Consider the following 27,718-nt stretch of genomic DNA (forward strand, 5'->3'; position numbering starts at 1 on the left):
ATTAAATTAATGGGAGGATTGTTTAGGTTTTATCCTGGTCTGTAAATTTTTAAAATGTTAAGCAATATAGTTTTGTTTGTTTTAAATTTCGCGCAAAGCTACACGAAGGCTATCTGCGCTAGCCGTCCTTAATATAGCAGTGTAAGCCTAGAGGGAAGGTAGCTAGTAATCATCACCAACCGCTAACTCTTGGACTACTCTGTTGCCAAGGAGTAGTGGGATTGATTGTCACATTATTATGCCATCACGGTTGAAAGGGGGAGCATGTTTGGTGTGACGGGGGATTCAAACCCGCGACTATCATATTACAAGTGGAACCACCTGACCATGCCGGGCCAGCATTGAAGATTTGAGTAAAGATAGGTAACTTAAAAAAAAGTAAAAACAGCAGTTGTTAACTGATGGTATATGTAAGTTTTATAATTTCAGTAACTTCAGTAAGATAATTTAATTTGAAATGCGTGTTTGTTTAGAGATCGTAATAAATTATAGGTATGATGTTTCACATGTTCAAATTTAATGTCAAATATGTCACAATATGTGAAACAACAGATTAACTTCTAATTTTAGACTACTTATTAGTTGATGACCGAAACCACATACTAAAATTAATGTGATTTTTTTCAAATTATAGTAGATGGTAATTTGAGGAAAAAATTAAATATTATTGCCATTGATATAATTTTGATGCTTCGATGTAACTAAGTTGGAAATCTTTATATTATTAAAAGTATTTATAAATCAATTCACGTTAATCTCTTTTAAATGATAAAGTGAAACTAAATCTTATAACATACATAAATATAAAAACCTCCTTAAACTTCTAAGAAGCCAGTGGGACGTCGAGGAACCTTTGAAAATGTTTAACAAAGTAAAGAGAACTCAGCCATATATTAAGAGACAATCAGTTTTGTAACATTAATAAAAGGGGGGGGGGAACAGCGTCTAAACGTGTGGATATGGTCAATATTTTATAAGTTTTGTAAAACACTAGCTAAATTATCTCCTTGATAAAATGAAACTCATGATCGGCTTTTCATTCACGTGAAATTGATGTTATATATATATATTATATTTATAAATATTATATATACATCAACTATTTCATTTTCTGTGCTGATGAACTTTGAATGGACGAAACTGTAGCTCAGAGCAGAGGGTAAAACGGATCAAAGAACGAATTACTCCCCAGAGTCACGGATTATATTTACAATTTTTACTTTGATGTAAAAGGGAAAAATTGTGATATAATTATTTATTCTGCTAGTTCAAGTCGTAATTGTCTGTAACCGTTACGTTTTTGCTGCAGTACACATACAGCCGAAACGATGTACATTAAATTAATTTGTAGTAAAAGTGTGCAGGTTTATTTTATTATTATTTTCTGCTCTCATCGAATCGTGGTTACCACCGTCTAAAGCGTTATCTTTGTTAACTAGAACTATGTAATGTAAGTTTAAAGGAAGGACGTACTTAACACATAAAGTAAATATTACTCTTTTATTTGTTTTTATGGTCAAATATTTCATTACATATTAGACATAACTAGATCTGTAGTTAGTATTGCATGTTTTGAGTAAAACAGAATATATTAGAATGAGAAAAAATATTCAAATAAAAAGGAAAACATTACGAGAAAAGAAATATTTTAGGTTATTACAAGAATTAAATATTTTGACTCGTAACTTTACTTCCCAGCACTACTGGTCTATAGAAAACTGCTGATCCAGATAGTCCTTCACAACTGGAAGTGACGTTATCTTTTCCTTATGGGCTCTGAGGTGCTCAAAATTGTCCAGAAGAGTCGGACGAACTTTACATAGAGCTTCTAATGCTATGGCGACGCCTAGATCACAGTATGTTACCTGTATATAAACATAAGGATAATGCTTACTTGTTATGTATGAGAAGGGAAACAATGAATAATTGTTGTCAATACTTTACTCTTGTTAAGTTGTATAACACCTAGTAGCTGCAATATACTCCTGTTAAGTTGTATAACACCTAGAAGCTGCAATATGGGACTTAATTTACCTAAATATAAACCAGATATCTTGAAACAGTTTCTTCTGTATGAATACATAATCTTTTGGAGTAATGATGAACCGTGAGACTGACACGTACATCAGTCACGCAGTGTCATCCAGGATTCAAGATTACTTCTACGTGCAAATAATAACGCCATCTATCATCTGTTTAACGTCTTTCATCTACATGTTGACGTAGTCACCTCTTACACAAAACACCCTCACATACATGTATAAGAACAAATCGTAGCTTTTTAACAAAACAGTTCTATTTTTCAGACGTTAGATTATTCTAATGGTGTTGTTTAACGTGTTCTAACCTTGAGCAGGTTAATTAAAATTACTTGTTGAATATGATGGGATTCCCAGTCGATGTAATAGTAATGATTTAGTTTACATCCTCTGTAATGTTTCTACAGTCTGTCCTTGCCTTCACACTGTTCAAAACCCATGTTTACAAATTACTTTTAACAGAAGTACTTCGCTAATAGTACCAAGATAATGTACAACTGAACTGCCACGGGTAACTGATCGAGTAACAAAATTTATTCGAAAACTAACTTTGATCTGAGTGCTTCGCTAAATTCTTATTAAATTATTCACTGAATTCTAAAATCACTGGACTAAGTGAACTAACTCGTATTTAGTCTAAGTTTTTCGATCCTCTCGTCGTGCACCCTATATCTAATATCTAAATTAAAACACTGAAAGTATAGCTTACAACTGAATATAAGATAGCGACCTCTGGTGACTCAACGTGTCTCCAATAAAAACCCGATTCCATTGCCATGCACTCTCTATCTAATATCTAAATTAAAACACTGAAAGTATAGTTTACAATTAAATATAAGATAACGACCTCTGGTGACTCAACTTGTCTCCAGCGAAAACCCGATTCTATTGCCATGTACCCTCTATTTAACATCTAAATTTGAACACTGAAAGCGAGCTTACAATTGAACATAAGACAACGACCTCTAGTGTCTCACCTGGTCTCCAACGAAAACTCCATTTTCTTCATTTTTCTTTAAAAGGTTTTCAAAGTAATCCAGGAACTTGGGAATGTCCTCCTCAACTAGTTTCAAGACCTGCTCAACCTGAGAAATGAACTGTTCAGTTACACAGGTTCTGAAGGTAAGGAAGTATATATTTTTCAGTTAATTTGTTTATCTTTGAATACTGTTTAAATGTATTAACTACCAGATCAAAGTACACAATAATTAGTTTTAAGGATGTTTAAAAAACTCTTATTTTTATGGTGGTTCTGAGAAATACATTAGTGAAGTAGCAACAGTTTGTGATCGGAAACTGTATTACTAAAAAATAAAATGAATCTTAATGTCGAAAGAGTATTTTTGATCATGTAATATAACTTTTTTTTTAAATACACTGGTTTTCTGACACTCTCTTACACATTCAAGTAAACTGAATATTGAATGAGCTCTATCTGGTGGGTCTATAAAACAAAAGATGCGATCAGGATAAGTCAAGATACTGAATCATAAAAGTACTACTTAAAAACGCTTAGTAACTAAATGTTTGTTCAGTGACATTAATATGATGGACAAAAAAACAGATAAAGTGGACAATCTTTTTTAAGACACTCAACGCACAAACAAACATTGCTGTCGAAATCCTTACGCAAAGCCGTTGAGCAATGTCCTCCATTGAAGGTACCAGTACATTAACTTTGAAAATGAAAATGACAAGTTTTGTTTGATTTGAATTTCGTGCAAAGCTATACGAAGGTTATCTGCGCTAGCCGTACCAAATTGGGAACTTAAGACTAGAGGGAAGGCAGCTATCTATCACTACCTAATGCCATCTATTGGGCTCTTCTTTTACCAACAAATAGGGAGATTGTCTATCATATTATCACATTAAAACACTCCCATGGTTGAAAGCGCAAGTATGTTTGGTGTGACGGAATTTCGAACCCGCGATCCCCAGGTTGTTACACGAGCACTCTAACCACCTGCTCGTGCTCGGCCACGAGAATGGCATAAAACAATGAAAGCGTAAACCAAGATTAAGTTAATGATTGTCTTGTTATGTGAAACCTACACATATTCAAAATAAAGAATAAGAATTATAAACAATGAGAAACCCATAGTTTTTTCATACACCACATTTCCCTGTTTTCTCTTACTCCGGCTTTTCTGGGTTTGGCGGATACCAGAAGAATGCTACCAGCCTGAATGCATAATGCCAACTGTAAGGTTTTGTGGAGGAAGAATAATGATCTGGGGCTATTTTTCATGGTTTGAGCTAGGCTCTTTAGTTCCAGTGAAAGGAAATTCTAACGCTACAGCATACAATGACATTTTAGAAAATTGTGTTTCCAACTTTGTACCAACAATTTGGGGAAGGCCCTTCTTTGTTTCAGCAAGACAATGCCCCTGTGCACAAAGCAAAGTTCATAAAAACATGGTTTGCCGAGGTTGGTGTGGAAGAACTTGACTGGCCTGCACAGAACCCTGACCTCAACCCCATCGAACACCTTTAGAATGAAATGGAACGCTGACTGCGAGCCAGGCTTTCTCGCCCGACATCAATGCCCGACCTCACTAATGCGCTTGTGGTTGAATAGGAGCGAATCTCCGCAGCCATGTTCCAAAATCTAGTGAAAAGACTTTCCAGAAGAGTGAAGGCTGTTATAACAGCAAATGGGAGACCAACTCTATAGGAATACTCATGGTTTTGGAATGAGATATTCAACAAGTACATATGGATGTGATGGTCGGGTGTCCATATACTTTTGGCCATGTAGTATATATCAATATACACTTAAAGCACAACTCTCTCGGTGCACGTGAGGAACGTTTATGTCTGAGTTTAGTGAGAATAATAATCTATCCAAGAGTATGCAGTAGAGTTCTCTCTACTGTACTAGAAAAGGTTTCGTCTCTGAAAATTCACTTCATAGCTCAGAAAAACGTTTCAACTGCGTTTTCAAACTTTTAATGATGGTTTTGGCATCATCATTCTTAAATGGATATACTAAAGAGTATAAAAGTTATACAATGCCAGACAGAAGGACCCAAGGAACAATGGATTGCATGACTATATATGAGAGAGGAAGTCACATTACCATCTATGCAACACCAGCTTAATTATGAAAAGCCAATGTTTAGAGAGTCCAGCAGTCTTCATCATTGCTATTACTGACAATGAATACTGACGAATAATGGAGTGAAGTGGCCTATCCCATCAGAAGATGTACATTTACCTCCAGAAGATGCGCTTGCACCTACGAAAATATCACTTAATATACAAGTCAAAAGCAGCTTCCTTGCACTAGATATTTCGCCAGGGTTGTCCAAGTACAGCTCCAGCGAAAATCGAGGAAATCTCTATGTTCGTGACCACTGATGATAGCATATACAGCAATGAAACAGAGATCAACAGCTTAGTTACGAAACTACTCATTTTATGATGGAAAGTGGTTCTCACTGTGGATTTAATATACAGTTCTCTATTACAAGAGGTTCTTAGTGACTGAGATCAATAATGATGAGCATACATGAATTTCTTGACAAACTCGGAAAGGCAACATGTTAACAGAAAAATGCTTTTACTGTTCAATAAAAGATTGGTTGTTCCAACTCAGTGGCTGTATATAGTTGTAGTACATGCAAACTGCAGAAAGCAACTTGAATTTGTCTACCTGAGTCAACACCTGATACTCCAAGTTATTTTTCCATTGAATGAATGGAAGGCATGTAAAAGTGCATGTAGCACGTCAGTAAGCTGCATCAATACATCTCAGAAGAACATTTGGTACACTAGCTTGACTAGAAATCTGAAGAGGAAGACAATGAATTGAAGGATGAGAGAGAATTTTCTTAAGCCATTACCATCGGCTGAAGACAGAGAGGGAGATACAGAGATGTATCTGGCAGTCTCTGATGAATCAAATGAGAAACACCGTAGAATAGAAACAACTACCATCTCTGACTGGCAGACGGAATTCCAACACCAAGACTAAAATGGATGGGACTGATAAATCTAAACAAGTATAATCATTAGGTCGAACACCTGATGGTTGAAAGAAAGTGCTATTTCTTACTAGCCAGGGAAAGCACACTGTAATGTATTTGATACGTTCTGTGATTTTCACCTGACGATGAACCTGACAATGACCGAAGAAGGTCGAAACGTTGTTCGCTCTTCTATGTAAAATATTTTCTCAACCCAAACGAACCGTTTTTGCATATAAATTTCACCTGATTATTTACAGCTAATATGTTGTGGTAATTGGATGACTGCTAACTGAATGTGTGTAGAAATCCCTTTCTTTCCAAGCTATAGCGTAGTATTCGAAGCACAATGTATGCGATACATTCTGTGGCTACCACTTTATTACTGGCAGATGAGACTGACACTGAACTATACAATCATGTAGCATTATCGTTTGATTGTCAACAGATGGGGCGATCATGTGGCTAAAAAATTAGTGAATGATAAAGTTTGTTAACCTTGCTTTCCTAGAATAAGCTGTATAGAATTTCTGACACCAAACATTTTCTAATGTTTCAACCAATTCATTCTCACAATCTAACTGAATGATTAGAAACCTGTATGGATTTTTTAGATCAAAATATTGGATTCGTGTGAATTTTACCAGTGAATATTTATTTTACGAATAATGAAATATAATAGAGCTCAGCTTTTTGGACAGTAGATCAATGGTTCTCAAGTACTAGTTCAAGGACTACTACCTGTCAATCCCAGATGACACTATCATCTCTATCAAGTGTAACGTCAATACGCAATTCAAACAGATGATAGCTGTATAAGCTACAAGACGCACACAGGAAGGATTGGTATATGGCATTATAATAAACATGCAAACAAACGCATGTTTATTAAATAAGTGATATAAAATCATGAAATGGAACATTTCATAAGTGTTTTAAGAAACATTAATCTTATATGCATGGGTGGAAGTCAGTACACTTTCAAAGAGTATCAATCAATGTAGGTAGAAGTATTATGTTAGTGTTCTCAATTATTCATTTTACCTTTCATTGCTGATTTAGTGACAGTTCGTTGTAGAGGCTAAAGATATGCATTTCAGAGGTTCTATAGGTCATGCAATGATGAAAAAATATTTTTATTCTGCAAGTAGATTCTTAGACCGGCATGACCAAGTGGTAAGGGTGCTCGACTCGCAGTCTGAGAGTCGCGAGCTCGGATCCCCGTTACATCAAACATGCTCGCCCTTTCAGCCGTGTGGGCATTGTAATGTTACGGTCAATCCCACTATCCGTTGGTAAAAGACTAGGTCAAGAGTTTGTGGTGTGTGGTGATGACTAACTGCCTTCCCTCTAGTCTTACATTGCTAAACTAGCGAGCTTTTCTCGAAATTCAAAACAAACAAACAAGTAAAAATTACTTTGCATTCTAACTTTTCAGAGTCACAGCAATACTTATTTTGGAATTTTAAAAAGATGTTTTTAGTATAAAAAATTCAGTTCTCTGTATTTTACTAAAAGTTTGTCACATTAGTGTCGTCAACGCTTCTTCTTGACCCTATGCACATTTGGTAAACACATCAAATAAATAATAATTATGGTAATAAATAACGTACCCAGTTTCGTTATTTCACACGCAATATCAAAGCTCAATTAATTTATCAGGTTCGGAGTTATTAATAAATCAGTTTTTACCGGAAAACTCCACAGTAAAATAACATGAATTTCTTTCTTTTTTCGCACAAAGCTACTCGAGGGTTACCTGTGCTAGCCGTCCCTAATTTAGCAGTGTAAGACTAGAGGGAAGGCAGCTAGTCATCACCACTCACCGCCAACTCTTGGGCTACTCTTTTACCAACGAATAGTGGGATTGACCGTCACATTATAACGCCCCCACGGCTGGGAGGCCGAACATTTTTGGCGCGACTCGGGCGCGAACCCGCGACCCTCAGATTACGAAGCGCACGCCTTAACGCGCTAGGCCATGCCAGAAATAACATGAACTTAATGTTAACAAGGAAGTTTTGGATTTCTTAATATAACTTTTTTTTTTTTTTTTTTAAACTTGCACATTGGTACTGATATAATAATAACATTTAGATGTTGACACGAAAGTTTTGATCTCATAATATAAATAATTATTTTTTTTAAAGTTACACTGATGTAATGACACTAAAGCAAAATTCTACATTAATGATGAAACTAAAATATTATCACAATTATTCACAATTTAGTCAAAACTGAGAGAACCCACTCTTTCCTCCAGAGGCATGGAGAGGATGTACTCTCTTCGAACATTCCTAAACATTTCGTACAGCCCACTCATTATCGTACCACACATGGCCTGCTCTTTCATGTTCTTTCCTGCCAGATCTACACAAAAAGTCGTGACAATTGAAAACGTAAGTTATTTCTGTTTCTAGAGCAAAAAGTAAATTCAATATTTTAACAAAAACAAGCTAGTTCGTGGTTAGACCCGTCTTACCTTTCAGAGATTAAACATAATCAGCATTTTCATAAGTGTGCACAACGTAAGTTAAAGGAAGAAGAACGATGGGTATGGGTGATTATCTCAAGTACGTTTTCTCAAAGTGTAGAGTTTTTGACGGTAAGTCGTATCGCCCTCTGACAACAAACATGAAAGAAAAGTGACGGTGACAACTTAACACGAGCTCATAGATAAAGTTGTTTGAATGGTCCAATAAAGGATACACAGCCGTTGATAAATAGCCTGAATAACTTGTATCACGATTTTATTATGTTTTATTTATTCATGATAATAATAATAAAGCTCATTCTGTGAGCTTGAGTTTTGTTTCTTTCAGTAGGAGATCCTGTCGTAAAAACCGCACCTAGTGAGGTGGGGGGTGAGGTGGAATTTTCGCTGTGGAAGCAGAAAACCATTTATAATTGGACTACTCGTGTTAGTCCAGATTACGTTTATAGTTTTTAAGTGTTCCAGACACATATATTGTAATAAGCGTGTCTCTGAATATTCTCTTTACATCAATGGACACGACACTAGCTTGAAACGAGGTGTCAAGTGTCATCCGGTTCTCCCTTCGTGTCTTTTCTGGGCAAGTTTTATTTGCACAATTGAAGTGCGGGAGTGCTATAGATATGAAAGTACCGACAGAGTAGATGTTTTCTTGAAGTGTGGAGAGCACGAGATCCAGTGATCAAGGCTCACTTTCTTAGGTTTTCAGAAGAAGGTGCAAATAAAACAATAAAGTTCAAAGTGCACTTAGCACCTTAAGATGTGCAATACTTAAAAGTGCACTGAGCACCTTAAGATGTTTAATACTTAAAAGCGCATTTAGCATCTTAATATGTGTAATACTTAAAAGTACACTTAGCACCTTAAGATGTTTAGTACTTAAAAAGTGCACTTAGCACCTTAAGAAGTGTAATACTTAAGTGCACTTAACACCTTAAGGTGTGTGATATTAGCCTCCTAGAGATCTTTCTAGTAAACGTTATGGCACAGTCAGAGCTAGTATATCAGAAACATTAACTTAAAGTTAACGAAAGAAGTATTGATACTGAGACCAAAAATAAAATATTCTTGTAATGAAAGTTTTTATAACATGGACAGAATAATACATATAATGTTCAAAAGATTTTAATTTTCAAACGTATTTGTAACATTATACAAAGAAAAACTGAACAGTTCGTCCTATAAGCTTGTTAAAAAGTAATAACCAATCAGTGATATATATTGGTGTCTTTATGGTAATAATACTTTCTTTCAGCTTTTCTTTTTTTTTTGGGGGGGGGTAATGTGCCATCCAAAGAATTACTTTCTGTAGGCTTTTGAAAATGCCGAAACTTTTGAATATATTAAATAAGCTCAGCTACTGAAAACATACAGTAATGTATCGTCGAAGGTGGAACAGAACAAGAGTTCCATATGAAGCTTACATTCACTTTTAATGTGAGCAGTTGTTTTTATTTAGTTCAGGAAATAAGAAGATACAGTCAAATGTATTCACACCTATGAACAACTACCATAACAGAGAAGTTGTTTGGAATTAATGTTAAATGTTTAATTATAAAGAAATGGAAGGTTTATAAATTATAAATGTTGTTGCGTTTTGAAAGAAGGTAAAAAGTCACACCAAGTGACACAGGGGGTAGTGTCCGAGGTGAATGGGAGAAACGCTGGGAACAACTTTTGTACTGCACTTAATAAGGTTACATATTGAAGATTTATTTGTTACTGAAATAAGCTATAAGCTTTTCACATTACAAAATCAATGTGTTAAACATCGAAAAAAAAAAACAGAAAGAGGGAGAGGAAGAAACAGAATCAACTGAAATGTTGGAGGTTATCTATAGAGGGCATTTATTTTTATACAGTTAAAACGCTATTTATTCAATCAAATAATCCCGTAAGTTACATGTATTCAGTTTACAGTAACTGTATTAACTTGTGGACACTTAGTTAATCTCTGAGTAAAATATATTAAGACTCAAGAATTTTCCTTTCTTGTAGTTGTACTCGGATATACACACACACGTTAAAATATCTGTATTAAATTCAGAACTAAAAATAACTTGGAACACTCGTTCTTATTACCTAGCTGGATGGCTAAGTATGGACACAGAGCTTGACCAGCGGCTACCAATTGCCCATCTTCCTCTAGTATGGGAAGAAGCCCGAATGGAGCAGCTATAAACAGAAGACAAACAAAATCATTATGATGTGGACTGGAATAAGGAAAAATAAAATAAAGTATTGCGATATTGACTGAAATAAAAGATTAGAAAATAACATGACACTGACTGTAATAACATGACACTGACTGAAATAACATGACACTGACTGAAACAACATGGCACTGACTGAAATAACATGACACTGACTGAAAATAAAAGATTAGAAAATAACATGACACTGACTGAAATAACATGACACTGACTGAAAATAAAAGATTAGAAAATAACATGGCACTGACTGAAACAACAAGATACTGACTGAAACAACATGGCACTGACTGAAATAACGTGACACTGACTGAAACAACATGACACTGACTGAAATAACATGACACTGACTGAAACAACATGACACTGACTGAAATAACATGGCACTGACTGAAACAACATGACACTGACTGAAATAACATGACACTGACTGAAATAACATGACACTGACTGAAACAACATGACACTGACTAAAACAACATGACACTGACTGAAATAACATGACACTGACTGAAACAACATGACACTGACTGAAATAACATGGCACTGACTGAAAATAAAAGATTAGAAAATAACATGGCACTGACTGAAACAACATAACACTGACTGAAAATAAAAGATTAGAAAATAACATGGCACTGACTGAAACAACAAGATACTGACTGAAATAACATGACACTGACTGAAACAACATGACACTGACTGAAACAACATGACACTGACTGAAATAACATGACACTGACTGAAACAACGTGACACTGACTGAAACAACATGACACTGACTGAAACAACATGACACTGACTGAAATAACATGACACTGACTGAAACAACATGACACTGACTGAAATAACATGGCACTGACTGAAAATAAAAGATTAGAAAATAACATGGCACTGACTGAAACAACAAGATACTGACTGAAACAACATGGCACTGACTGAAATAACGTGACACTGACTGAAACAACATGACACTGACTGAAATAACATGACACTGACTGAAACAACATGACACTGACTGAAATAACATGGCACTGACTGAAACAACATGACACTGACTGAAATAACGTGACACTGACTGAAACAACGTAACACTGACTGAAATAACGTGACACTGACTGAAACAACATGACACTGACTGAAATAACGTGACACTGACTGAAACAACATGACACTGACTGAAATAAGTGTTAATATTGTAACGTCTCAAACTGTAAAAATTAATTTTTACAGCTAGACAACTATATGTGGTAACTAGACCTTTTTTTCTTATTGATATTTTCGCTGATAAAGATTCTGCGCCAGACATCCTATTATCCTACATTTAAGTGATACGAACACAAAACACTTCTTAACAGGAGAGTAGACTGGGACGATATGGCATTGAAATCAGATTCTACACATCCTGAACATGTAATCATTAACCGGTAACACACCTGGGAGTCCTCAAACAAAACTCATACTTATAAATCATAACTCACCCTAAATAGAACTCATAAATCATAACTCACCTGGTAGTCCTCACCTCAAACAAAACTCATAAATTATAATTCACCTGGTAGATCTCACCTCAAACAAAATCATATTTACAAATCATAACTAATCTGGTAGTCATCATCTCAGACAAAACTCATAAATCATAACTCACCTGGTAGTCCTTACCCCAAACAAAATTCATATTTATAAATCATAACTCACCTGGCAGTCCTCATCTCAAACAAAACTCATACATACTTATAAATCATAACTCACCTGGTAGTCCTTTCCCCAAACAAAATTCATATTTATAAATCATAACTCACCTGGTAGTCCTCGCCTCGAACAAGACAAAAACTTATAAATAATAAGACAATAGTAGTAGGCTTAGTGTGTTTGTAATTAGTACGAACTTTATTTGATATATTGTGGGTTTACAGAGAAGAGGAGAAATGCATTACTGTATTTTGACATCAGGAGTACATAATAGTATATTGATATAAGAAAATCGGATAAAATATTTAACTTGAGCAACTTTCTGTTTTCACGGTAAGACACGTTTCTCTAGGCTGAAGGTACTTCATGATCACTGGGACAGTGTAAACTATGTACTTGTTTTGAGTTGAAGAAACGAATTTCCTTCTTAGAGATAAAACTTCACATTGTCGTCTGTTATAGTACCTGACTGGTGTCAGTGAAGTTTTAAATACTATAGTGGCTATTCCATATACTAGGTACTAAATTTATAGTTTTTTTGTGAATTATTATAGACGAGGTACTAGACTAATAGTTTTTGATAGCTGTTCTAAAGTTGAGGTACTAAACTAATACATTTTTGGTGGCTGTTATATAGACGAGGTACTAGATTAATAGTTTTTTTTTGGTGTCCGTTCTATAAACGACGTATTAGACTAATACATTTTTGGTGTGAGTGTATTTTGTTGGCGAGGTGTGACTCTTATCAAAATTCTTATTGAGTTTTTAAATAGTACAGTTTTTTTCTGAGTTTCTTACAATTTTCTAAGAAGAAGTGTGATAACAGTATTTCAAATACATTATGTCCTTCATATCCATTGCCAACGACCCTTTTCTCTAAACATCAGAACTTATCAGGCTGGCTCGAATACAGTTAAACATAGAAGTGATTGGAACGCTATTTTAAAAGTCATTTAGTATTGAAAAAAAGCAAGTAGTCACCAACAGATACGGCGAACAGAGTGTGATTGGAATATCATTTTATACTCTTCTCGGTAGACTCCGAGATATTTAAGTATCTGTATTCCATATGAACTACTAGATTGCCCGTCTTAGGTACTACAGTGTCAGTATTCCATACAAAGTACCAGACTGCTAGTCTGAGGTACTACAGTGTCAGTATTCCATACAGGTTGCCAGACTGCCCGTCTCAGGTTCTAAAGTTTCTATATTGTAACTACTTGGTTCTAAAGAAACTTTTTTACTTCAACTATTTTGTGTAATTGGTGCAAAAACAACCAAATAAAATAAATAAAACTGTCATGACATAAAAACAGTTTCGATAAAAATGTGTGGGAAAGATTTAGCTAAGATAATATTTGGGGTAGGATGAAGTAACGTACATACTTTTTCAGAAAGATTATTTTCCTCGAGTGAGAGTGGTACCTAAAAGAACGTAGGGAAGGAAGACTACAGGGACATGAAATTATTTCTGAGCTTTGAATGTGTGTATAAGGATAAAATTCAGATAAACTTTCAATTTTGAGAGCACATTTTTCAAGGTAAGATAGATTTATGAAAGCCTGTACAAAAGGACATAGGAAAGTGTAAATTATGTTATTTATTTTCATTTGGTTTTGTTTGGGAATTTCGCACAAAGCTACTCGAGGGCTATCTGCACCTAGCCGTCCCTAATTTAGCAGTGTAAGACTAGAGGGAAGGCAGTTAGTCATCACAACCCACCGCCAACTCTTGGGCTACTCTTTTACCAACGAATAGTGGGATTGACCGGCACATTATACACCCCCACAGCTGGGAGGGCGAGCATGTTTAGCGCGACGGGGGCGCGAACCCGCGACCCTCGGATTGCGAGTCGCACGCCTTACGCGCTTGGCCATGCCAGGCCTTTTTTTCATTTGGGAAAACGAGTTCTCTTTTGAGAAATAAAACTTTAAATTATCGCCAGACATAGTACCTGTCATAGTGTCGGTAAATTCGTGATGACTTTCCTTTATTTATTTAAAAAATGGAAACATCTAAACAACTGGTAGCTGTAAGACTATTTTTCACATTTATTTGTAACTAGATAATTTAATTTTGACGAATAGGTTATGCAAACGTTTTGAAACTGGTAGTTCACTTAATCCAAACTTTTCTTGGTTATAATAACCTGAAAATAAATAAAGAATAAAGAACGGCTGTGGTTGTCACGTGACCAGCGGGTTTAACTATCCCGGTATCAATTAGGGGACCCGGGTAAATATGGGATAAAGAATAATGTATTCTCATTTTCATAATATACTTAAGGAACTATTGCAGTACTGCGGGAAATCGCTTTGCCTCAAAAAAAGGAAATTCTCAACACATTTGGCTTCCGCCCATCAGAAAGAAAAATTCATACGCCCATGAATGTACCACGAATTTATGAAGACTTCAAAAAGGGGTCCGGAGACATAATTGTACCCCGGGGCCGAACTACCTCTCGACGCCCCTGAACTAAGGTGAAATAAAATAGTCTTAAAATATTTTACAAAAATCTTGACATTGTTTTGCATTCGTACGTGTTGTTTGGTGCCAAAGAAAATTATGTCACGTTTGGGGAGGATATGTAACAGCAAATTACTTCTATACTAGAATCATAAAGGTTTATTCAGATTGATGTTTATAATTAACATTGGAAACAAAAGAATATTGATCAGCCTGGCGTACTCGCACCATCCAGAAAAAGACCTGCAAAAAATTATATACCGACCAAGGTGCTGCTTTTTGTAACGGCTGAAAATCCACGAACAAGCATCTGGAAAATGAAATAGGTATTTGACACAAAGACATATCGGACATGTCACTAGGCACACTGTTCACTGATTTCTGTGTGATCGAACTTTTGAAATATTCACAAGAAAACCATCGTCCTTGCATACTGTATAGATCATGGTGAGTTGGACGGAAGAAGTTTTGTACCCTTGGACAAAATAGCTTACGAGAGAGACTTTTGCATTTGAAACCACACTTCAGGACTGTTATTAATCTATACAGACATTATATACAGTAAAAACAGACGTGACAAAATAAACTACAAAGAGATTGTGAGATTCCAAAAATCAAATTCACATAACGAATTCAAAGTGTGCGAAGCAGTATCTATCTCCTTGTGGAAACTTTTCCACATATTTTATTCATAAACATTTCATATTATATCAGTGTTGTAACAATATCATAAACACATTTCTATTTCTGGTATTTCCACGGTTAGCTTGAACAGCACCTTCTTTGTTAAATGGCCAGGTCGGAGAGCAATCAATTTACTGCACTTTCCTCCACAGGGGTTTTGAAGCAGAATAGTGATAAAGGCTAACTAACAGATGAGAATGGTTGGAAAATCTGACCCTCTATGATTTGAAGGAAATATCCTTCAAACACAAAACGCTAAGAAGGATTAACGATGAAGGCTCAGATAACAGTAACAACTTAACATGATAATTTACTGTTACACAACATGAACAGTGATGAGAAATGAAAAATGTTTCTGATATTATGTATAAATGTAGCAGAGTTAGGCCTATACCATATATACTATGCCGATAACTTAGAGTGTTTCACTTATTGTTATTTGTGATACATTTCAGTCAAGATGTTGATTTAGCTAACATTTTATGTTGTGACTGACTTTTTGTTCTTGGTCAGTGTTTCTGTTATATATTCTAGTCAGTATCTGTAGTTCATGTCGCGCTTTGTCTTTGTTTTTTCTTCAAATTGTTGTTTCTTTTGAATAAAATGTTGAAACGTGCATTTTTTGTTTATTGAGGAATGTCACATATAATGTATCTTAATTTTTCATATATTCTCAACCAATATCCATGATATCGCTACCAAATAGTGAAAATAGGTATCTAAATTTTGTAATTGTTATTATACCTAAATTTTAATTCTCGCTAACGAACAAAATAACATTATACGTTCATACGTTAAAGTCGTAATTTTAACACAAAACGGACGTCGGCGATATTTTAGTAGGTATTTCTAAAAACTGTTCTGTGGTTATTCTTTACTGTAAATAACTCAATAATATACAACACTAAAGGAAAACGTTCCATATTTCAAGTAATATTAATTATTCACAACCATCGTTCACACTACATTAAAATTAGGTACAGAAACTATGACACTCCTTGTTTTCCAATACACCCAAGGTTTTCTTTCAGGTTGCACGACCCCTTCTAAACAATCTAAACATATAGTTCATCTCAGAATATTTACTATTAACGTATATCGCATTAGTTATTCAATAGAACAATAAAATTATTTTGAAACTATGAATATCCATAACTACGATTTGAATTCGATTGCATTAATTTCTTCGATGACTTGTTTAATACGAAAGAAGCCACCAACAACATACCAGACTAAAACTTAAGGAAGGGTTAAACGTTCCACGTTGTAGAAAAAATTATAATAGCAAATGTAACATAATTTATCAAATACATTTTGTTTATTACTGCAATATATTCACAGTAAGATAAAATAACTAATGCACAAATTAAAGTCAAAAAAGGGTTAGTTAGTGACGAATCCAAATTTATGCTTTTGACTTTATCCCTATTTTATATAAATATTCTGTGTATATGTATGTCAAGAAACGTTGTATACATTATGTATTTTATCTTTAGAAGTTGGCGGATATTGTTTCGAATACTAATAGGCTATGTATTATAAATATCTTCTATAGAGCAATGCAGATATTTCTTGTGTTGTGCATTAAATAGTTCCCTTTAGAGTTGACCCAGCATGGCCGGTTGGTTAAGACGCTCGACTCGTAATCCGAGGATCGCGCGTTTGAATCCCCGATACACCAAACATGCTTGCCATTTCAGCCATGGGGGCGTTATAATGTTACTGTCAATTCCACTATTCATTGGTAAAAGATTAGCCCAAGAATTGGTGGTGGGTTGTGATAACTAACTGCCTTCCCTCTAGTATTATACTGCTAAATTAGGGACGGCTAGCGCAGATAGCCCTCGAGTAGCTTTGCGCGAAATTCCAAACAAACAAACAAACCTTTAGAGTTTCGCAGGTAATTGTTACAAATACGTTTGTGCTGTGTATTATATATTTCCAACTTGATAGTCTTTCTTTCTTATTGAACTAGATTTAGTTGAATTAATTAAAAAGATCAAAATGTTGAATTTTCAAAAGAATAATAAGAATTACTTCTAGATTTCAACAAATCCACAAACTTTATATCTTAAATTGAACTGCTTAACAAACAGACAACTACCAAATAATTAATATTCATTTTTTTTACTAACTATATTGTTAAGTCTGTGATAAACTCCTAAATATTTCAGACAAAATATAAAATTAAAGTAATAACTTACTGGTTTCGGCTTCAGCCGCGTCCTCCTTGTCAAATCTCACACTTTCAAAATCTATTCCTTGGTAGGTGAGGATGAGGCGAGCGAGTCCGCCCTCTGTCGGATAAGTATAGTCAACTATCTTGTAGGATGGCATTTCGAACTCTAAAAAAAGAAGAAATTTTATCGCAGATTCAACAGCATTTAAGGACTACGTTCATATTGAAGAAAAAGTAAAATTTTGATGACGCTTTTTGAATTCAAAGGATAAAACTAATCACGCGAAAAGAAAAATGTCATTATATCTAGGTACAGTTGACTGAGGCCATATACGCAGCTCAGCAGTTGCATCAACAATCCCATGTCCAATAGTGCTGTCTCAATAGTTCAACAGTATTATCAACGTTCTAGTGTTCAATGGTGCTGTCTCATTTGTCCATACTATTATCAGCAGTGTAATGTTCAGTGATGTATTATCAATAATTTTGTGTTCATTTATGCTGTCTCATTAATTCAATAGTATTATCAAGTCCAGTGTTCAATGATGCTGTTTCATTAGTCCAACAGTATTATCAACAGTCTAGTGTTCAGTGATGTATTATCAACAATTCCGTGTTAAATGGTACTGTCTCATTAGTCCAACAGTATTATCAACGTTCTAGTGTTCAATGATGCTGCCTCATTAGTTCATACCATTATCAGCAGTATAGTGTTCAATGTGCTGTCTCATTAGTCCAACAGTATTATCAACACTCTAGTGCTCAGTGATGCTGTCTCATTAGTCCATACTATTATCAGCAGTATAGTGTTCAGTGATGTATTATCAATAATTTTGTGTTCAATTATGCTGTATCATTAGTCCAACAGTATTAACAACGTTTCAGTGTTGAATGATGCTGTCTCATTAGTCCATACTATTATCAGCAGTATAGTGTTCAGTGATGTATTATCAATAATTTTGTGTTCAATTATGCTGTATCATTAGTCCAACAGTATTAACAACGTTTCAGTGTTGAATGATGCTGTCTCATTAGTCCATACGTTTATCAGCAGTATAGTGTTCAATGAGCTGTCTCATTGGTGTAACAGTATTATCAACGTTTTAGTGTTTAATGATGCTGTCTCATTAGTCCAACAGTATTATCAACAGTCTAGTGTTCAGTCATGTATTATCAACAGTCTATTGTTCAATGATGCTGTTTCGTTAGTCCAACATTGCCATCAACAGTCTAGTGTTCAGTGATGTATTATCAACAGGTTATTGTTCAATGATGCTGTTTCATTAGTCTAACAGTATTGTTAACAATTTAGTGTTCAGTGATGTATTATCAACAGTTTAGTGTTCAGTGATGTATTATTAACAGTTTAGTGTTCAGTGATGTATTATTAACAATTTAGTGTTCAGTGATGTATTATTAACAGTTTAGTGTTCAGTGATGTATTATTAACAATTTTGTGTTCAATGATGCTGTTTCATTTGTCCAACAGTATTATCAAAAGTCTGCTTTCATAATTTAATTTCTGAAGTGCATATTAATGCTAGAAATATATTACCTTATAATTAAATAAAAATAAGATTTTGGTGTTATTAGGTCGTTTATTTATTTTCTAGTGTCATTAAGGAATTAATAGATCAGAGATTATATCAAGATTGATGCTGTATTTGTAATCTAACAGTAATATCTGAAGTCTGTTGTCACTAATGTTATGTATTTGGTCCAGCTCATATTTACAGTCTAGTGCACGTTGGTATTATAGTAGTTCAACAGTGAAAATAATGAGAACAGTCAAATAGTTTATCAGTAGTTCAACAGTGAGGACAATCAAGTGGTACACACGAATACAGAATTAGTGACCAAAAATCAGAACAGTGAAATAGTTTATTAGTAGTGCAACAGTGAGGACAGTCAAGTGGTACACACTAATACAGAATTAGTGACCAACAATCAGAACTGTGAAATAGTTTATCAGTAGTCCAACTATAAGAACAATCAAGTGGTACACACTAATACAGAATTAGTGACCAACAATCAGAACAGTGAAATAGTTTATCAGTAGTCCAACAGTAAAACAATCAAATGATATACACTAATACAGAATTAGTAACCAACAATTAGAACATTAAAATAGGATATCAGTTATCAAACATTGATAACAATAGTTTAATTCCCCATAGTGCTGTACCATAATGCAGCCGAGTGAATAGCATTAAATTCCCACAGGTACTTTACTAGTAGTTCAAAAGAGAGAATAGTGTAGTGGTCACTGGTGTTGGATAAATAATCGAAAAGCTAGACCATTCCAAGTAATGCATGCTAGTGCTGCACCAGTGGTACAAGAATGAGATCATCTCAAGTAATGCTTACCAGTTTTATGCCAGTAGTACAACAATAGAACGTCCCAAGTAATATCTACTAGTGTTGACCAGTAGAACATTAATGAGAAGATCGTAAGTAATACTTTCTAGTGTTTTACCAGTGATACAACAATATGACGTCCGTCCCAAGTAATACCTACTAGTGCTGTACCAGTGATACAATAGTCAAAATAACATAAAACCAATTTGGGTCCATTTGTGTTGCATCAACAATCAAACAGTGAGAACAATCATGTAGTATTCATTGGTGCGTATCAGTGATGTAAAGTGAAAAACAACAGATAATTCTCACTGGTTTTGTACCAGTATGGTAATACTGAGAAAAGTGTGTAGTACTTATCGATATTTTATCAGTAATACAAAAATCATCAGGTGTTATAACAGTAATCCAACCGTAAGAACAGTCACGAAAGGTCAATTAGTATTGTATCATTTTTGTATAACTTGTATATAAACACATGTAAATCTTGATTCCTATGTTGTTTTATTCAGACCTTATGTAAATGAAAATGTGCAAATTTGCCCGTTTTTACATAGAAAATAGGTTAATTTTTAAATTTCATTATCCAGGTCACAAAAGCAAAGTTTGAAGGGAATAATGGCCATTTTTTGTACTTTTACAACATAAGCAATTAAGAAATAACACATACTATCCAGGAACAAAATTTGTGTTACATAGTGTAATACAACTCTAAAATAATCGTGTATTGTCCTCAATGTTATATAAGTAGTCCAAAAGTGGGAACAGTCATATAGTACTCATTAATGTTGTAAAATAAATTCATGTAAGAGAAGAGTTACATAATGCCTTGTCATATCGTATCAGTAATGCATAGTGCAAACATATTTCTTACTAGTATCGTATCAATAATTCAATTTTGGAAACAGTCATGTAATGCTTACTGGTGTAATTTCAGTCGTCTAAAAGACATAACAGCCACGTATGGTCACTTAATGTTGTATCATTAGTCTTAAAGTGAGAATAGCAAATAATGTTTATCTTAGTGTACCAGTAGGCAAAAAGTGAAATTCACTTTCTACTGCCGTTGGTGCTGTATTAATAGTTCAACAGTGAGAACAGCCCACAAAATTTGTATTTATATCGTATCAATATTCCAATTAATTATAGGCTAAGGATTATTTTTTATAAACGTTAATGTTGTACTTTTCTTTTTATAATGCTTTATGTAATATTATGTTTGTTTGGTAATACAGCTCCATTCTTATTTAACAAAACATCGTAATCTGGGGACTACAGTATAAAGTAATACAATAGGCTTGAGATGGAAAACCTCTGCATAACAAAAACCCTTTTTCATTGACTATACTTTTATTAATTCCATTTTGTTCGAGCAACAGACCCTAATAGAAGAGTTGTTTATTGAAAGCACATTATATTTTGTAATTCGTGTAAAGCTATACTAGGACTATCTGCGTTAGCCGTCCCTAATTTATCAGTGTAAGACTAGAGGAAAAGTAGCTAGTCATCACCAGTCACTGCCAACTCTTGGGGTACCTTTTTTACTAATATATAAGGGGAATTGATCCCACGGCTGAAAGAACAAGTATGTTTGGTGTGACGATAATTCGAACCTCCGACCCTCAGATTATCAGTCGAGCGCCCTAACCACCAAGCAAATTGTTACTATTATGTATAGATAACCGATTTCGGCAAAAAATATTGTTGGATAACTATCACAAAGGTGATATTGTGCCGATAGATGTTTTTATTCATAATGTGTTTGTGTGATTTTCGGCAGGAGGTCAAAATAAGGTATGAAGAGAAATATTAATGCATACTAAACATATAAAACTGATGGAGATGTTTAATAATCAATAACAAAATTAACGAATGTTAATTTTCTTTTTATTAAAATTCTGTTTCATCACAAACTACCAATCATTTTACATTGAATAAGTGATACAAATACTAATGCAAAAATAAATAATGCTTAAGAGTTTAACACAGTTGCACGCAATTTAGTTACGTGTTGGTGGTTTTTCTACCAATAATCCATCAGTAAGAAAAGCACAAGTAATATATCTGGTGTTCGTCAATAGATGAAATGTGAAAACAAAACAACTAATACCTCTATCTCTAGGAACCATGCACGTGTAGAGTGTTTGTGAGCATGGTTTTTCATAAGCTCTGTCTCCAGTTGCTCTTATGATTTTTATAGTGGCAATTACTATTTCCATAGCAACTGTTGTTATCATCTCTCTTTGCCTTCCTTTACTTTTTCTGGTATTTTCCCTTTCATAATGATAGTTTCCATCTTTCCTTTTCTCACAATATGTCCACTGTAGTCTCTTTCTTAAATTTTCTCACAATGTTTGTTTTGTCGTAGCCTTCTTTAAAAGGACTTCAGTACTTGTATGTGTGTTCCATGTCGGTTTAAACATTCGTCTTAGGAATCACATTTCTACTACATCAATGCTTTTCTTAAATGTTGGTGATATTGACCAATATTTGGAATCATAAAAATGAGTTGGATGAACATAGCATTGTATAACTCTGTCTTTTTTAAAATGGTTGATTTGTTCTTAGTGAATCTGGTTTTCATTTTTCGAAATGCTTTTTTCCCATTTCTATTTACGTTTTGATTTCGTAATCACATTTTCTATCTAAAAATAACGAGCTTCCAAGATGTGCATTTAGCTGCTTGAATGTTTCATTCCCAATGGTTAATCTGTATTCTTGTATTTCCTTTTTCTTACTGATCATCATACATTCGGTATTCCTGCGTTTAATGGTCAGTCTTTTCCTCATACTTTCCATTAAAGCTTTATTGAGTATGTTCTGTAAATCTTCTTTCATATCAGTAACAAATACAGTATCATCTGCATACCCTAAATTGTTTACATTTTCCTACCAGTCATGACTCCATGTAGGTCTTGCATCTCACAAAATATCATTTCACTTTATAGGTTGAATAGATCAGGTGTGAAAACAATCCCTGTCAAGTCCTTTGTTGTATCTTGTTATATTTACTTATTTGATTTTCTATTCTCACTGCTGCTGTTTATTCCTAATACAGGTTTTTGATTATTCGGAGGCCTTTTCCATCTATGTCTAAATTTTGTAACGTTTCAAAACGTTGTTCATGTCGTACCTTATCAAAAGCTTTTGCTTAATCAATAAAGCAGACAAACAGATTATGTTGTATTTGAACTGCTCGTTCTTAGTGTTATTATTTGATTTCTAGTGCCTTTATCTGCTACAAAGTCGTAGTGGTGTCCCCCAGTTTTAGATCTGATGTGTTTTCTTGCTCTCATTATGGTTATTCTAAGAACTGTTTTGGTGATCTTACTTATTATTCGGTGTATCTCACATTCAAACGTGCACGGTTTCTTGGACAGTGTGAAGAAAACTGACATACTTAGATCCATTAGGATTTCTCATCTCTCATATATTTCATTTAGTATTTCAGTCAGTTTAAAGAGCTAAACTCTTTTAAGCTCTGTATCAATTCCAAAGGTATGTCGACTGGCACAATGGTTTCATTTATTTTGTTCACAGCTGCCCTCAACTCTGACCTCCCATATTTTTTCAAAGTTCTGGTTTTTCATCTCGTTCATCGTTTACATATTTTATCCATCTCTCTTGGACTTTCTCTCTCTCTAAAATAGTATTACCTTCTTTGACTTTATGCATCCACTTGAGGAGCATCCATTTTGTTTACCTATGATATTTTTATTTATTTATATAGTCTTGATTATTCAGTTTGTTTGTTTGTTTTTTATTTCGGTGCATTCATCATTCAACCTCTTTTCCTTTGCTTCTGTGCATTTGGGTCATACTCTCTTATTCAGTTGTTCATATTTTGATGTATTAATTTGTTTAGTAATTCTTTGTTCTTCCATAACTTTCAAAATCTCTTCTGTTGTCCACTTGTTTTTGTTTCATGAGCCTTAGTAAGAATGATTTATTTTGTGGTTTTCATTACTAATTTCTTAAATCTCTCAGATTTGGGGCTTTCATCCTCCAGTGTTTCTAGAATCTGGAATCTGTTTTATTACTGTAAATGTGTTTTGGTTCTTTTGTTCTTGATTAGTTCTCAATAAGTTATAGTTTAGTTCCCTTTGAGGTTTTGGTTGTTTCTGTCCCTCAGCTTGACCCTCATATTGCACACCACTGGACTGTGATTGCTGTTGCACTCTGCTTCAGGACATGCAAGTGATTGGATAATTGCATTCTTAAATGCACTACGGTATGTTATGTAGTCTGTGTGATTTCGAGTATTATCTCCATGACCCTTCAATATCCCTAAACGCCTTGTATGATTATTGAACCAGATATTTATTATGATTTGGTTGTTGACCTTGTGGCATTCTATAAATCTCTTCCCCTCTCTTATTCTCACACCCAGCTCATGAGGCCCTTTCTTTTTGATTTTCTAGTCCCTTGCCAACTTTTACATTTAAATCTCCCAGTATAATAATAATTTACTGAAATTTGCAGATGATCTTTGCTTTGTGAACATCTTTATAAAATTTATAGATTTCTTCTTTGTTACTTGTTAACGTTGGAATATATACTTTTATTACAGATATGTTGACATTTGATCTCCACAAGAATGACTCTTTCAGATATTGCCTAATAATGCTTATGCTTTTTCCTGTTTGTTCATCTCTTAGGATCCCTCCTTCTTCTTCATGTTCTTTGACCTCGGAGTATATTATTTTCATCTTGTCTATCTTTATGCATCATCTGGTACAACTTATTTCTGGATGCCTTTCTTCATTTTTTGTTTCACATTTTTTTCAGCTTTTCAGCCTGGTATAACGTTCTTCCACTGCAGGTTGCTATCTTGAAGTTTTGTTTATGATTGTGGACAGGCATCTGAAGACGGTTATGTTTCCTCTGTCACAAAGGACATTTCTGGTTCTTCCACCTTGTGTGAACGAGGCTCTGTTCACGCTGTTTTGAAGAAACTGTTTTCTGTGCCTGACCAGGTTTATTCATAGCAGTTTACAACAACAGTTTGCCATTGCCGTCTATCAGTTGAGTGTGAAAGAGGTCGCCGCCTCTCTTCTCAGAACATTCTTCACTTGCGAGTAACCGTTATCTTCTGAGATCATAACGTTTCTGTCTTTTACTCTGGTTTCCCTCTGGGCTCGCCGTTGCTCTTCACTTGCGATCCCGAGTAAAGGACACTTCCAGTTACTACTAATCGAGTCAGCTGGATTTACGGTAATTTGCAAAGAGAAGTACTGATCACACCTTTAGACCATCCATTGACCTTTCTACTCTCACTGATACCTACCAATGTTGATCAGTAGTCCAACAAAAAATAACATTTCCATTCATGTTTACTGGTGCTGTGCAAGTAAACCAATATTGAGAACTGCGGAAATGTTGATATGTAACCCACTTGACGTAAATATACATAGAGGCCCAACATTATATTTCCTATTTTAAAATTTAATTATTTAATAACTAAATAAATACAACAACAAAGTTTTCAACATCTGGTAGTCTCACTCAAACAGTTTTTATTGGCAGTGGGTGGTGATGACTAGCTGCCTTTCCTCTACACTTACACTGCTAAATTATGGACAGCTAGCGCAGATATCCCTCATGTAGCTTTGTTCGAAATTCAACACAAACCATGCCAGTGATAGCTGCATATATTGCTCTCTAGTGGCGTTTAAGTAAGCCAACTCCAAGAATATTCACGTAATGCTCACTAGTGTTATATTAATAATCCAACAGTGAAAATGTGTGAATTGATCTCTAGTGTTGAACCAGTTGCCCGTTATATAATTCCAATAGTTAGAACGGCATATGAAACTAGATAAGTAAAGTATCAGTAGTACAACATTCCTGAAGCGCCCTCTTAGCTTGTTCCACTAATCTAACAATGAAAACAAGAAGTAGCGCCCTGAAAACTGTGATATAGTGCTTTCTAGTGTCGCTTAGATGTTTATCAGTAATGGCAGAATGTAGTGATACTAGTCCAATTCTGAGAATAATATGTGTTGTAAATAGGTGTAGTAACAGTAATCTAGCAGTGAGAACATTTTATGCATGCTTACTTGTGCTGTATTCATAATCCAGGTGTGAGAACAGTCAAATAGTTCTTACTAGGAATGTGTCAGTAATCCAACAGGTAGTGTTCATTGGTGCTGTATCAGTAATACACTATTGAGAACAGTCAAGTAGTTCTTACTGGTAGTGTGTCAGTAATTCAACATTGTTAACTGGATAAAGCATTCACTCGTGATGAATCAGTAATGTAACAGTGAGAGCAGTGTTTAGTGCTTATTAGTGTTCTATCGCTACTCCTTTAGTGAGAACGTTTAGTTCCCATTAATATTTAATCAGAAATCTAATAGTGGAAATAATCATGTATTGTTCACAGTTAATGTATCAGTAATCCAACAAATAGAATAACGTGTATTGCTCATAGTTAATGTATCAGTAATCCAACAAATAGAATAACGTGTATTGCTCATAGTTTATGTATCAGTAATCCAACAAATAGAATAACGTGTATTGTTCACAGTTACTGTGTTAGTAATCCAACAAATAGAATAACGTGTATTGTTTACAGTTATTGTATTAGTAATCCAACAAATAGAATAACGTTTATTGCTCACAGTTAATGTATTAGTAATTCAACAAATAGAATAACGTGTATTGCTCACAGTTAATGTATTAGTAATTCAACAAATAAAACAACGTGTATTGCTCACAGTTAATGTATTAGTAATTCAACAAATGTTCACAAGTTGAAAAATGGGATTTAATTTCTTGTGTTATATCAGTAATCTAACTCTGTGGACAACATTTAAGGATCACTGGTGTTAACTGAGTTGTACAAAAGTACAAACAAATGTTTAATTACAAATTGATTGTATATATCTGAGAATAATTTGTTGATCTTGTAAACCAAAAGTTAGACGAAGTGCTATTACTGTTTTTTATCAATAGTTCTAGTGATTTAACGAACTGCTTTTGTCCGATATCGCTCAAAGTCACTCGAAGTCTGCCTATTCAGACCGATCTAATTCTGAAGTGATAGACCAGAGAGAATTCAAATAGGAGACATCTCTGTTAATAAGTAATAATGAAGATATTGTTTTTATTCTGTATCTTAAGTGGGTAACTTAGAGAAAATAATCAATCAATAGTATAAACAAAATTTATCTTTCTCGTGTATTTAGAATTAATTAAAAATATAAATGGGCCTTATAGCTATTCTAATGATGAAATTCGAGTGCCATACTTACTTGGTACTTTCAAGCTCAAAGAAGCAGTCACCAAACGGTTCCACTATTTTCTGTCTCTGTGATAAATTCTATTCTGTACAGGGTTATTTAACAACCTTTTTTCTGCTCATTCCTACAGCGCATGTAACCAGCAGTGCGCAGAGGCACGTTTCTTCGCGCATGGTAAAGTTTTATTTATGTTTGGATAGTTGTTGGTACGATTTATAGAGTTAAACGTAGAGAGAAATACAACGACTTAAAATTGATAAAATAAATACAAAAAAGACCAACAAGAGTAGAGCCAGTCCAATTATTTTTGTTTCACCTTCACGAACATTGTTTTCTATTCAAGAATTTCTGAAGCGATTGTTTTGAATGTTCCTTTTCTTTCTG

General features: G+C 34.4%; 1 protein-coding gene across 1 annotated transcript; it reads right to left on the bottom strand.

Moving 5' to 3' along the window:
- Window positions 1-1,501: 1,501 nt before the first annotated feature.
- Window positions 1,502-27,435, bottom strand: LOC143258273 (putative glutathione S-transferase 7). Its single transcript, XM_076517244.1, has 6 exons — window positions 27,347-27,435; window positions 17,758-17,898; window positions 10,584-10,676; window positions 8,259-8,377; window positions 3,017-3,124; window positions 1,502-1,865 (listed from the first exon to the last, which is right to left on the bottom strand). Exons 2-6 carry the CDS (start codon window positions 17,888-17,890, stop codon window positions 1,701-1,703), a joined length of 618 nt encoding a protein of 205 aa, XP_076373359.1. The 5' UTR covers window positions 17,891-17,898; window positions 27,347-27,435; the 3' UTR covers window positions 1,502-1,700.
- Window positions 27,436-27,718: the final 283 nt, after the last annotated feature.

This window comes from Tachypleus tridentatus, chromosome 7 (assembly GCF_004210375.1).
Source record: "Tachypleus tridentatus isolate NWPU-2018 chromosome 7, ASM421037v1, whole genome shotgun sequence".
Lineage (NCBI taxonomy): Eukaryota > Metazoa > Arthropoda > Merostomata > Xiphosura > Limulidae > Tachypleus > Tachypleus tridentatus.

What these genes read in the sequence shown, in the direction of transcription:
- LOC143258273 (XM_076517244.1), bottom strand. Translation starts at nt 17,890, where the DNA reads ATGCCATCCTACAAGATAGTTGACTATACTTATCCGACAGAGGGCGGA. An exon ending in ATACTTAGCCATCCAGCTAG is followed by an intron (nt 8,378 to 10,583) that starts GTAATAAGAACG and finishes CTTTTTGTGTAG; the next exon opens with ATCTGGCAGGAAAGAACATG. An exon ending in CCATGCCTCTGGAGGAAAGA is followed by an intron (nt 3,125 to 8,258) that starts GTGGGTTCTCTC and finishes TTCATTTCTCAG; the next exon opens with GTTGAGCAGGTCTTGAAACT.